The 12,864-nt window shown below is 56.2% G+C and overlaps 1 protein-coding gene across 1 annotated transcript in view; it reads left to right on the top strand.

Moving 5' to 3' along the window:
- Positions 1 to 11,425, top strand: part of ARHGAP39 (Rho GTPase activating protein 39) — a 422,273-nt gene extending 410,848 nt beyond the window's left edge. Inside the window, exon 11 of the mRNA XM_084619553.1 lies at positions 512 to 11,425. Coding sequence (XP_084475679.1) covers positions 512 to 706 — 195 coding nt within the window. The 3' untranslated portion in view covers positions 707 to 11,425. The remainder of the gene's footprint in view (positions 1 to 511) is intronic.
- The last annotated feature ends 1,439 nt before the right edge of the window (positions 11,426 to 12,864 follow it).

The raw sequence follows: 12,864 nt of genomic DNA, 5'->3' as shown, positions 1-12,864 counted from the left end.
ACAGTTAATATCTCGCTTCTCTCTAGCGCTAGCAATCCCAGTGTTGTAGCCCTTAATGGCATTTACTGGGTAACTGTCTCTCACTTTGTGGGTGTGCAGTCCCCGGCACCACAGGGGCTGCAGCCTCAGTCTGGGGGGCTGGGCTGCCCCAGCCCAGTGGGGACTCTGAACTCAGTGTTCGTGCAGCCCCTGGCAAAATGGGAGCCCCGATCTCAGGCAGGGGCTGTGCAGCACCTGGCACTTGGGGGCCCTGGTCTCAGTCACGGCCTCTAGGGGCTGCCGGGACGCACAGATAGTAACAGATGGCATTAAGGAACAGATCCAGAACTGGGCAAGCAGAGGGGTGGGCAGCAGACCAGGCCCGGGTCTGTGACGCTGGCAGACACCTGGGCGGTGCTAATAGCTGAGACGGTAATTCTGAGCGGGCCCCAGAGCTGTCTGAGGAGCCGGTGGCGATGCGGCTGGAGGGGGAGTCATTCCCCGCATGCTGTAACCTCTCTCTCTTCCCCAGGTGTTCGTGCAGCCAGCTAACGTGGCGGTCACCAAGATGGACGTCAATAACCTGGCCATGGTTATGGCCCCCAACTGTCTGCGCTGCCAGTCCGATGACCCACGGATCATCTTCGAGAACACCCGGAAGGAAATGTCCTTCATCCGGGTGCTGATCCAGCACCTGGACACCAGCTTCATGGAGGGGGTCCTATAGCGGCGAGCTGCGGGAGGAGCCAAAACCAAATCTGCCGACGACCACAACCCACCCAACCCCCCTTAAACCCCAGGTCAATCAGCCAATGAGTACGAGCCAGACACCACAAAGGGAAGGCACTGGGCAGCCCTGGGCAGGGCCTCTCGTCCCCGTCACACCGTGTCCCCAGAGCCATTATGAGCTGGCCTAGTCCCGCCTCTCTCACCCCAGCATCTCTCATCATCCTTTGCCCTCTAGTGTCATACAGGAAGTGGTGGTGGGATCCCGCCAGTGTTACTGGCAAAATGACATCTGCCCTCCCCTGAACCAGACCTCTGGAGATGTTGCTGCCTATCCCCCCAGCCAAGCCACCGTGGGGCAGCCTGCAGGGTTAGCCTGGCGTGGCAGCCACCTGCAGGTGAGGCTCGGGAGTCCTGCCCGGCATCCTGGGCCTGCAGCCACTCTGGGGATGTGGGATGCTAGGCCTTGCCACCGCACTTTAATGAGTGCTGTGTCTCGCAGACAGACGTCCAGGACAGCCACTGCTGGCTGCAGCTGCCACATGCTTCCTAGGGGAGAGGGGTGGCTGCAGGAGGGGGTGGTGCTTAAGATAGCAGTGTGGACGGAGGGGGAGATCAGAATAAGTTAGCGAGCATCACCAAGGCCTCCCAATGCTCCTGCCCTGGGGCCAGCGCTGGCTAGGAGGGTGGGTAGGACAGTCTCAAGGCAGGGACTGCAAGGGGGTATTTGCAGCAGTCCCACGCAGCCTGGAAGCTAGGGGTTGCCCAGCGGGAACATTCATGTGGAATAGGGTATGGATCCATCTGGGAGGATAAAGCCCTTTGGTAGGAAGGGGTCTAAGCCCCACGCAGACCTCATCAGCTCAGCCCCCCGCTGAGAAGAGGGACCCCTTTATGGCTGGAGGAGGGGGCCAAAACCAACTCCAAGTTCTCAGGGCAAAGCTCGTGGTGAGGCATCTCTGTGACCCAGAGCCACCTGCATCCGGTGATGTCACTTCCCCTTCCTTTCCTCCTCTTCATCAGCTGCTTGTAAAGCCCAGATCTGATCACAGTGTCTGTGTTGGGAGGGCGGGGTGTCGACTCAGCAGTGATTAATTCTCAAACCCTGAGACCTACCAGCCCTTTCTAGACAGGATCTCTGCGCCTTGAATGTAACCCCGTGCCGGGAGGTTCAGGGCAGGGCAGAAAGCTATGACTGCAGCCTGTTTTGTCCTGGTATTCGATTCAGGCTCCTGTGCTGCCTGGGCTCCCGTTCCAGGGCAGGACGGCCAGGAGCAGCTGGGCTTCATTTGCCATTTGGGCTGTGGCAGGCTCAGCTGGCGCAGGGTTCGGCTACATCTCAGCAAACCCATAACCCGAGCTCGTTCCTTGCCATCTCTAGAAGGGGACTGTCCCCGGCTTTTCCTGACTCCCCTCAGCAGTGGGCCATCTCCGCCCGCCCTCAAGAGGGTGACAGTGCAGGCAGAGAGTGCGTGTCCCATCAGAGCCACCTGCAGACGATGGATTTAACAATCAGTCGGGGATAGAAGAATGACCATCAAAGGTGGCACTCAAGTTCCACTTTCACTCTCCTGAGTATGGGTAGGGCTAGTTAACTTCCTGGGTGTTTTGCCCATGTGGCCCATGCGCAGCTAGGGCCTGGTATCAGCAATAACTCCATCGCTGATTTCCAAGACAACATCTGCTCGGTTTATGAACACAGACAAGACAAGCGCTGGCTGGTGCTGCGTGCAGCAGGTCAGACCCCGGCTCGCTGGGCCCCAGCTCCATCAGCCCTGCGGAGGAGAGTTGTTTTGGGCAGGGCGCCAAGCGGGCGCAATGGAAGAGATGTGCTGTCGGGAGAGTGGAGACTGCCAAGGAGCTGGTGTCACGGGAGCACCCAGCGTGCCAAACCCTTCCACTGTAGCAATATCCAGGCTGGGCCGTGTCGGGGCTTCTTTCTGTCATGGCTGGATTCTGCAGCATTGGCCAGGGCAAGGAGGCTGCTGTGCTGAGCCATGGCAATGAGCAAGGCTTTTAAAGCACTTGGCTAGTGTGGGACACACTCTGGGTGGAGGTGCTGGCTCCTGAAGGCAGAGAGTGACCGAGGAGTTCTCTCCTGCTGTCAGAGAATGAAAGTGTGGGTCAGACTTGTGAAAATCCCACCTGGCAACACGTTCTGGATGGCCCTTGGCATCAGCCCCAGCGAGGCGTCGGGGGCTTCTGGATCACCGGGCTCAGAGGGCTCTGGGACACATGGCAGAGCTGAAGCCATCAGCAGTGCCATGTTTTCTCTCTTCCTTGCCCTCCGGAGGGTTTCCAAGGCGGATGGCTGCCGTTGCTCTATGGGAGCTGGGAGGCTATTGGGAAATGGTTACAATCCAGCTCGTTCCCTCCTCTCGAGGGGCTCTCCTTGGGACAGTCAGGACCAATGCCGGCTGGACTTGGGTCTCTGAAAGTAGCCCTGGCATCTCCGACTCCCCATCTGATGGGCAAAATCCCTTCTCGTTGAGCCGCCTGGCGAGTCTCAAATGCCCACGTGAGCCTAGTGCTGGGCCCCAGCATCTCCACGCTTCGATGCCTTCTGCAGTTGGCTCCTTGCCCAGCTGTCACCCCCAGGCCTGTGCTCTAGCAGATATCCAGCTCAATCCACCTTTACCGGAGGCCAGTTCCCCCGTAAGCGTCTGTTGGCCTTTAGGGTTTGCATGTATTAAAAGGGAGTCCAGCTCAGGACGCAACCAAATCAGCCCCTGAGCAGCCTGGTGGTGGCACTGGGCTGTGCCTCTGAGGATCTGCAGTGCACTGCCCCCTATCCCTGTTTTTATAGAGCTCCCCACTTTAACCCTGAGCTGCTGGCCCATGACCCCCACCCCCTGCAGGAGAGTTAACCTCTTGGCTGCTGGTGCTCAGGCAGGGACTCTGTGCCCTACCATCTAGGTTTACATTTCTCCATGTTAACTCTCTTCTCCCCAGCCTCTCTCCCTGCTGTGCTCTTTAACCTGCAGCCTTGCTTCCTTGGGATCTCAGTGGAGGAACTGTTTTTTCTGTCTGACCTCTATTTACTGGATGATTCCCATTCATGCTGGGATTCGAACTCTTGGCAGCAGCAAGACGCTGGCTGCATGTGTGCGTGTGACTGACCTGCTTTCCTTCTGCCAGCCACGAGGATTTCACTTCGCTGTGCCGAGGGACCTCTAACTCCCTGGGGGACCCATCCAGTGACAGCTCCCCCATGCTGGATTCCTCCTCAGCCTCTGTTTCCCGATCAGCTCACTTCAGCATTCAGCTGTGATGGTTCCCCCCTCTCACCCCGGACAGCCTGAGCATGGACAGCCCACATCTACTTGCACCGGAGCACTGTGCCCACAGGCCCCTCCTGCCTCGCTGAGACCTTGTTTTCATCTCACACTGCCATCAGTCTGTGGCAGGCAGCTGGGTCCTCGGCGCTGCTCAGCACGTGGCAGCGTGCAATGGCTGGGTGCCCCACAGCAGGCGCTCTAGGGAGCCGCGAGCTCACCGACCTGCCAGTGGTGCAGTGTCCACACTCCACAGCATCCTTGTGGCTCGAGGCAAGTCTCACCCGGAGAGAAACCTGCACCGGGTCCTGGGTGGAGAGCCCCATCCCATCCCCCGCGAGGTGTCTCAGGAGAGCCCCAGAGAGTCCGGCTGAGTGTCTAATACCTTGGGTGTCAGGTCGATGACGAAGCCCTGGGTGCGAGGAGCAGAGTGCAGTGCATACCCGCTGTGCGTCCCACAGCGCTGGGGTGCGTCAGGGGCCTCTGGCCTGCCTTCTGTAGCTCCCATCCCCACAGGAGCAACGTGCTGCTCTCTGCGACCGCAACGGCTGTGTGGAGGCACCGCAAAGCACCGGTGGGGCCGGTCGCACATGGTCGGGCAGGAGAGTCCAGCGGGAATCCCCACCAAGGTGGGAACATCCCCCTCTCCGGGACATTTTCCTTCCTACTGACAGGGAAGGAGCAACTCCTGCTGTTAGAGACAGGCTGGGCTTAAACAGGGTCAGGGAACAGAAGCAAGTCAGATCTAGCCGTCTGTCATCTCGGGTATTTCTCATGTGTTGTCACTGCGTGACTAAGTGCCAAGAACACACAATAGGGTAATGCTAAAATTGCCCACTGGGCCCTCACTTGTCATTCTCCAGGATTCATTCACTGGTACAATAAATCTTTCTTTTCCTTCTCTCTCCTCCTCCTCATCACCTGGCCACGAAGAAGGATGCATTTCATCACCAGGGAAGGTTTCTCATTGAGTGCCAAACACACTCAGGCTTGGGCTGGTCCTCCTGTGGCAAGGAGTTCCACAGTCCGCCAAGGAGGCTGTGACCCAAAGGCCAGCAGTTCTTCCAGCCTGGAGGAGGGGCCTCATGTCACACTGCTCCATGGCTGACAGCTTTGAGCGTCTGGTTAGTTACTTCCCTACAGCCTCCTTGGGGAAGGGAGTCCCTGGGAACTCGCCAGCACCTGGGCTGCCTAAGAGATTAACCCCTTGGTGTTTTCACAGCTTCTCACCAGTCCCTCCCTCCAGCCTTTCTCAGCGAAAGGGAAAGAGAGCCGAACCATCCCAGCGAGCCTGTTCCTCAGAGGGATGATGGGCATCAGGGAACCTGCTGGGGGAGGGATGGGGTGTAACCCCATGCACATGAAACCCAGAGTCTTGGACGGTGGCAGGGACAAGTATGCAGAGCTGGAGCCCAGACGTGACATGATTCCCTCCATGCAGCTATAAAGAGCAAGTGCCTTCAGCTCCCTGGGAGAAACAGCTACGGCCAGCCCAGAGCCAGCCCCAGCAGCAAACGCCCTCCCTGCCCACACACCTGCCGGGAAAGGAGTGAGACACAGGTGCTGTGAGGAGCCTGGGCAGTCCAGCGGTGAGCCTGGCAATCCTGCAGTGGCTGGTGCTTTTGTCCTCAGTCTCTCTGTGAAGTCCCATACCCTCCTGGAGAGCAGTCTGTTCTCCCTCTGGGTATCAAATGTTGTGTGGGACGGATTAACTAACCTGTCTCGTGTCTCCAACCTTCCTTGGTTCCTTGCGGTTCCAACTGGCTGCACTCACCCCCCACCCCGCCCCGATCTCAGCTGGGGTCTCTTTGGCCTGGGCTTCTCTTCTCCAGTCTGACAGTGAGATTTCATCCCTTCCTACCCGAAATGTTATTCTTGCCACCGACGTGGACGTGTGCGGTGTCCGCGTTGCCGGCTGATGTGTTCCAGCCATTTCCCTGAGCCCAGGCAGTGCTGAGCACCACTAGCCCCTGCCAGAGAGGAAGGGAGCTGAAAGCTCCCTGCACCCTGCTGGATGAAACCCATGGGTGCTGTCCCCAGCTCAACAAGAGCTTTCAGGTGTGTTCCTGCAAGTCCCAGTGAGTCGTTCCATGGGTGCCCGTGGGATGTTCCCGGGAGTGAGGAGTGCAGGCTCGTCCCGGGGGGTAGCGCCTGCCGCACAGCTCCCAGGGTGCTGCTTGTGTGGGTCACTTGCCCATTCCCCACAGCACGCTGGGTCGGAGATAGCATGTGCTGAGCCATTTCCGCCCCCCAGGACTTGGAATGGGAAGTGGATTTCACTGGGCTGGGCCTGGACAAACCCTCTCAGCTGTGTGATTGATCCGTACCTTGGGGAGCCTCTTGTCAGTTACACCCCCAGCCTGCCATGTCTGGCCTGTTTCCGTATGTCCACATGGCAATTAAAAACCGACAGCTGGCCGGGCCTGCTGCCTCGTGCTTGCAGGGCTCAGGCTAAGGGGCTGTTTCACTGCGGTGTAGACGTCCAGGCTCGGGCTGGAGCCTGGGCTCTGGGACGCTGCAAGGGGGGTGGGTCCCAGAGCCCGAGCTCAGCCTGAGCGCGAACATTTACACCGCAATTAAACAGCCCCTTAGCCCGAGCCCCCCCCCGCCCCACGAGCCAGAGTCAGCAATTGTCTGACTGCAGTGTAGACAAACCCTCTGTGACTCTGGCTGCTTGTAGGCCTTGTAAATACTTCTAAGGGCTGTAATCAGGTAACCATTCAGATAAGCTCCAGATGCTGCAACAGACCAAAGTGGGGAGGCGGAGGGTCCTTCCCACTTACTTTCCTGTTACCAAGTCATCTGATGGCTTCAGCACAGGAAATTCCCCTCTGAGAATCATGGTTCTCCCCACAGAGGCTGGTGGGCTTTCTGACCAGGTCTCCTGTAACTCTCCATGCCCAGTGTCATTAAACCCGAGGCCTAGGGCAGCATGAAAGAGCAGGGTCAGCCCCGCAGTCCGTTCGTTTGCCCTGTGACTGGCTGTTTCCCCTAGCCCTCCTGCAAAGTCCATGGAATCAATGTGTCCCCAAAGATGTCCCAGGGTGCAGCGGGCTCCAGACGCTTGCTGCAGGAGCAGGAGTTGTCAGCAGGGGGTACAACGTCAGCACCATGGAGGGCTTGTGTATCAGGGTTTCTACCTGTTGCAGCAGCCTGGTCTTGGAGCTGGTGTGAGTAATGAAGCCGCTTTTGCACTTCCCAAAGCAAACAGCCAATGTTGCTCACTGCAGGCTCCAAGAGAAGGGCGTGAGGAGAGCTGCTTCCTCGCACCTGGGAGGGACGCTCCTTTGGCTGGTGCTCATTTGTTTTGCCCTCTTTCAGTGGCCTGGTGATGTAGGCACCCCCAGGCTGCAATGTGAGTCATGCTTAATCAGTGCCTGTACTGGATCCGAAAGCAAAAATGGTGGAGGCCCCAGACCAGGCTCCCATCTGGCTGGGCAAGCCTCCTTTCAGGACCCAGCAACTCTGCTGCTCATGGGCCTGGCCCTGTGAGCTGTCGAGGGCCCTCAGCTCCCATGTCGTCAGTAGGAGGTTAGGACCCTCGGCCCTTCTCAGGATTGGACCCTCAATCAGCAGAAACCCAGCTCTTTCATGGACTCACCTAGAGACACCTGCTCATCCACTGAAGATAGCAGTCTGGATGTACAGTGCTAGCAGAGACGAGACTGGGCAAGGTCAGCCGACACCCCAGCTGGGGTTTCTGGGTGCAAGTGGTACCTGTGTCCCCTCTTTCACCAGTAGAACTTACAAATGGAAGGGGCCTCCCAGACCATCTAACCTGTCCCCCCGGCAGGGCAGGGAGGGCAAGATTCTAGAAGCAAGGTCTGGAGTAGCTCCAGCAACAGGAGCAAGAGCGACGGAGAGGGAGATTATTTTTATTTAATGCGTTCCTGTAAAGCTGGAATGTTATGACGCATCCCAGGCCAGTAAGATTATATAGAGAGATATAAAGAGAGAGAGATATACATAGTAAAAATCGCTAATGACATAGTTTTAAATCCAGATGCTATTTATCTTTAGAGCCATTGTCTGTCGCCCTTTCATTGCACAAGAATTAGCTTTTGTCCCAGTTTGTTTGGGGGGGTTCCATTGCAGGGTTTTTTCATGGCTTCTGACCAAAAAATAATACTCCTCTTCCCCCTGCGTCCTGTAGAGAAAGGCTCCCTTAGGGACAGGACCTTCTGCGGCGCTGACTCCACTCAGCCGAGTGCAGGGGCCGCCTGGCCGTTCCCAGGCTCGTTGCCGCAGGATCAGTCCAGAAGGCAAAGGTGAAATGTTAGAGTCCCCCAGCAGTGAGGTACTGGCAGTTCCTTGCTGGGTGCTGAGGGTCTGGCCCAATGGGGCCCTGCTCTAAGAGCCATCTCTACTAAGCAGCTGATTGAGTCTCTGCTGCTCTCCCAGGCAGCCACACACGACAGGTTTAACTAAGGCTCAGTGCCCACCAGGTTGTTTCTGGCACTGAAGTCTCCCCTCTGGCTGGTTTACGGCAGTAAGAATGTGCACACTGCTTGCCCGAGTTCCACACCTTGCCCAGGGCCAGATCGTGCCCCGGGGACCCTGAGCACAGCTCCCTGGGTCTTACTGACAGAGCAGCTGGTAGGCTCCTCCCTTTCCTTGGGAGCAGCCGAGGAGGCACTGTTGGGTGGAACCCTCTTGGACCCAATGCCTGCTGTCTCTGCTCTCGAAGCCCATAGGAGTCGCACTAGTGTAGCAAGGGCATCACTGGGCCCGTGCAGGGTCTTGGGGCTGGATTCTGATCTCGGCGAATCTGGAGAGATCTCCCCTACATTGAGATCAGGAGCTGGCTCTTGAGTTTCCAGACAGGGCTGGGAGCCCCTTCTCCCCAGGGGCTACACCTTCCCACAGGTACCAAAACCTAGAGGAACGTGGCTCTTTCAAGGGACGTTGTCGGGGAGTTTTGGCCAGAAACACAGGCTGTGTGTTACAGGAATTGTCTGACCGCCAGGCGGCAGTGGGGAAGGGGTCATGAAATCTGCCTGGTCAACATTCAAAATGAGATTGAAATTGTCCCTGCTCCTCAAAGAGCCCTGGGCTATTGCCTGAGAACCAGGAAGTGAAACTGCCCCGTCTAGCTGCACAGCCTGAGCTGATCAAATAACCGTAGATGCTGCTAGGAAGCCAGGGAAGGGATTTTTAACCTGACAGTGTCCCTTTAAATAGGGGAAGGGGCAAATTCATCCCTATAATGAATCCCTGGAAGCCAGGGATGAGTTTGACCCCATGTGTGGCAGGGAGCAATACACTGTTGGGGCCACCATGGAATAAGCAGACGCAGATTAGTGCTGAATTCCTAGGCAATGTGTCTCTAGGACTTGGTCAGCGTCCATACGGCCAAAGGAAGTGACTGGCACGTAGCTGTTTGTTACAGAGCGTTTGGCCCATCTCCTTGCTGTCCCCCTGCTGGAGGAGCCATATATGGGGACCCCCGGTTGTGTGGGGAGCCCTGTTGTGTGCTTGCTGCCCACAAATCTCTGTGTAACTCTTGGTTGATTTGCTTTAGCATTATCCATTTGCATGTGCCCAGGTGGGAACCCATCAGGCCTTTCCCAGCAGTGGCTGGAGGTTTTCCCAAGCTGGGGACTGGAATTGCAGCCTGAACAGGCTTGTCCTGTTGAACCAAATTCTAGTTCTTGTCTCATTTACCCGAGCGCAAATCCATCCACGTCAGTGGTTTTTACTCCAGATTTACACTGGCAGGAGATCAGGGGGCTAGATCCTGGCCCCACTGAAGCCAGTGGGAATTGTACCCTTGACTTCAGTGGTAGACTGGGCATTAATGCTGGAGGTACTGGCCTGAATCCCAGTGCATGAGGAACGGGGGTTTGACACCGATTCTCTTTTCATTGGCTCCAACTTTTCTCAGTTCAAGACAGGAGTTGTACAGAGATTTTCTAGCTATCCAGAAGCTCTTTTGATCTCATTAGAAGCTCTGGAGCTGATTCTCCCCCTTCTTCATTTTGTTTTATTCTTAGATGGAACTGGCCTTTCTCCAGCTTTGTATGTTTCAGATGTTCTGACTTTGTTCTTGTCGTCATAAACTCGGTTTTCCCCCTCGATTTTATATATCAATTTTTTTAGACTTGAGTTTTTATTTATTATTAAAAAGACAAAAAAAGAACAAACCAAACCACTCATGGAGGGACAGCAAGGAGGGAGCCAGACATTACGGGAGACAAAGGCGACTGCTCCGGAGGGTGTTTGGGCCTGGAGGTGCATTCTCCATCAATGGGCGACAAAGATTCCCACCACCCCACCCTCACTGGGTCCGTTCCAGACGAAGAAACCCCATAAAGTGAAACTTGCTTTTAACTACTCAGTGACTAACCACTAATGTGCCTCAGCACATGCGACCCCCAACTCTCTGCTCCCCCACCCCAGGGGGTCTCTCCAGGTGGGGCTGGGCTTGTTGGCAATGTGGAGCCTGCCTGTGCCCGTTCTGCTGTCCAGGGCATTCAGTCTGGCATCTCTCACCAGCACTAAATTCCACAGGCAAAGCAGAACCCAGACAATCCAGCAACTGGGCCTGATTCTCCTCTCACCTCCACCACTCCGCTGACTCCATAGCGTGTCCCTCACCCCCCCAGTTTACACCCGCGTGAGCTCACAGGCCCACATTACAGCCGGAACAAACCAGGCCAGCCCTTGTGGGCCAGCCCCTAGCATATAGTATATCCAGCCAAAGGGCTGGATTCTGGGTTAACACAGGTCAGTCTGGGGCGAGTCCACAGTCGATGGGCCTGATCCTGCATTGACACCAGCCCAAATCAAGAGCAACTTCATCCTGGTGAGCGGAGGGGAAGTGTGAGCAGAACCCGGCCCAGTGGAGTCACTCAGAGCTAGAGCTAGACCTGTGTGACTGAGATCAGGATCTGGCTCAGTGCCTGGCATCATTCCTCAGCTGGTGATATTTAGTGATTTGGCCTGTCGCTGACATGGTGCAGAGGCTGGAGAACAGTGCTGCCTGGCCCAAGCCAGCCCCAGCAGATGGAGTCACCATGTTACCACAATGGGTTCCCTAGCCAGGAATTGTGCTTTGCCTGGGATCACTGAGGTCGTTGCTGGACACTGTGTTTCTGTCTCTTTTTCGTTCCTTCCTTTCAAGTGTCAAGGTGAATTTGAAAGTCTGATGCCCTCCCCCCCCCCGATGTTTTCCTTGGACAATCATCTCAGGCACTGGGCAGGCTGCAAGCAACCACCTGAAGGGACACAGACGAGACTCGGCTCTCTCTGCCATCCGCATTCACGGCGGAGATGGACATTCGTGAGACATGCTGAGTAACCTTTGACCTTTAATGCCACGGGCCGTGAAGGCGATTAGGGGGGCAACCTACCATGTAACGTTGTCTGACTAACTCTGTAATTATGAAGCATGGACAGGTAGCAGCGACTCCATGTTGTGTGAATAAAGCTACATATGGACATTCCCCTGTGCTGCATGTCCTGGGTGTTGGTAGCTGCGTCTGTTTCCTGCATGTGTAAAGGGTCCCTTCTCCCCCCAGACAGCACAGAGCCCCCATTAGCAGGGGTGGTAACATCACAACCTCCCCTGCACAGCTCGTGGGCCGGATTTGAACACCAGGACTTCAAGAACAAAGGACCCTGCCACTCAAACTAAAGAAGGAACTCCATAGGCTGGTAGCAGCAGCAGGCTGTTATCCTCTAGCTGATCAGCTAGAGTGAGAGTGATGCACACGCTCTGCCAGTGGGCTCCAATAACCTCAGAAGTCCACAATTCGTTACATTTCCTGAACAAGACCAAAGCAAACGGAGCCTGAGTCTCTGTCCTTAGTACCAGGGTCTCTCCATCAACTTCAGGTGAACCTCTCCTGATTCATACCATTGTGAGATGAGGATCACATCTTTCACCCACCACTGAAATGCAGCCCGCTCTGGGGTAGAAAGCAGCAGCTGTTTAACATCACACAGTGACACTACATAACAAGGATAGGAGAAAATTAGGGAAGTGGAATGGGATTAGCTGAGTTGGGACCCAGCCAGGATACTTTGGGTTGCATCCTGACTCCTGGGGATCTTCACTGATTCCGAGTGCTCGGGGCCTCGGTTTTACCTGTGGTTTAGAAGACAGCACCTCTCCTTCTGGAGCTTTGGGTCAGATGGGGCAATTGGCAAAGCACCAAGCTGGCATTGAGTGCAAAGCCAGGATCCCTTACACCACTGGGATGGGTTGGGGGGCACTGACCGGCCTGTGTGGCAGCAGGTGGATGTGCCTGGGAAGTTACTGGGAGTTTCTCTGCCCCAGAGGTGGGAGGATAGGGATGGGCTTGAGGTGTCAGTTCCATTCATTCACATCCCCTCTAGCCTCGATACGCCTCTTTCCATTGGCCACCACGGGACTACCCCTGCATCACACTGGGAGATCAGCATCACGCCCCATCTGAGCTCTGGATCCCCCAGGTTTAGCACAGAGCAAAGGTCCTAGCCAGGGCAGGGTGGTGACACTTCCCCCGGTTCTCTCTCCGAGTGCTGCCAGCTGGAGGTCTGACCATGGCCACAGCCTCCCAAAGACCCAGCAGGGCCCTGGCTCTGCCTGCTACACCTGCATCCATCAGGCGCAGCCTCTGCAGGCAGTGGACCTCAGCCAGGCTGAGAGGAGGCTCTGACTGTCACACACCAACGGTTCTAGGTCAAAACTTCCTCTCTTGGCTTCTGAAGCTGGAACTCAAGAGTCCAGGAGCCCCAGGGCCACAGATCTGACTCCAGACACCTGGGGCCAGGGACTGTATCATTGGCTTTGTCTCTAATGCCCCCGCGACACTACACAGAGAATAAATATACAAGGTGTCCTCTGCCCCTGATAAACTGGTGGTCAGCTGGGCACAGGTTCTGCTCCCAGCTTCTGGAG

This window comes from Lepidochelys olivacea, assembly GCF_965140295.1.
Source record: "Lepidochelys olivacea isolate rLepOli2 genome assembly, chromosome: 2".
Lineage (NCBI taxonomy): Eukaryota > Metazoa > Chordata > Testudines > Cheloniidae > Lepidochelys > Lepidochelys olivacea.
This window is presented reverse-complemented; position numbering and strand designations above follow the sequence as displayed.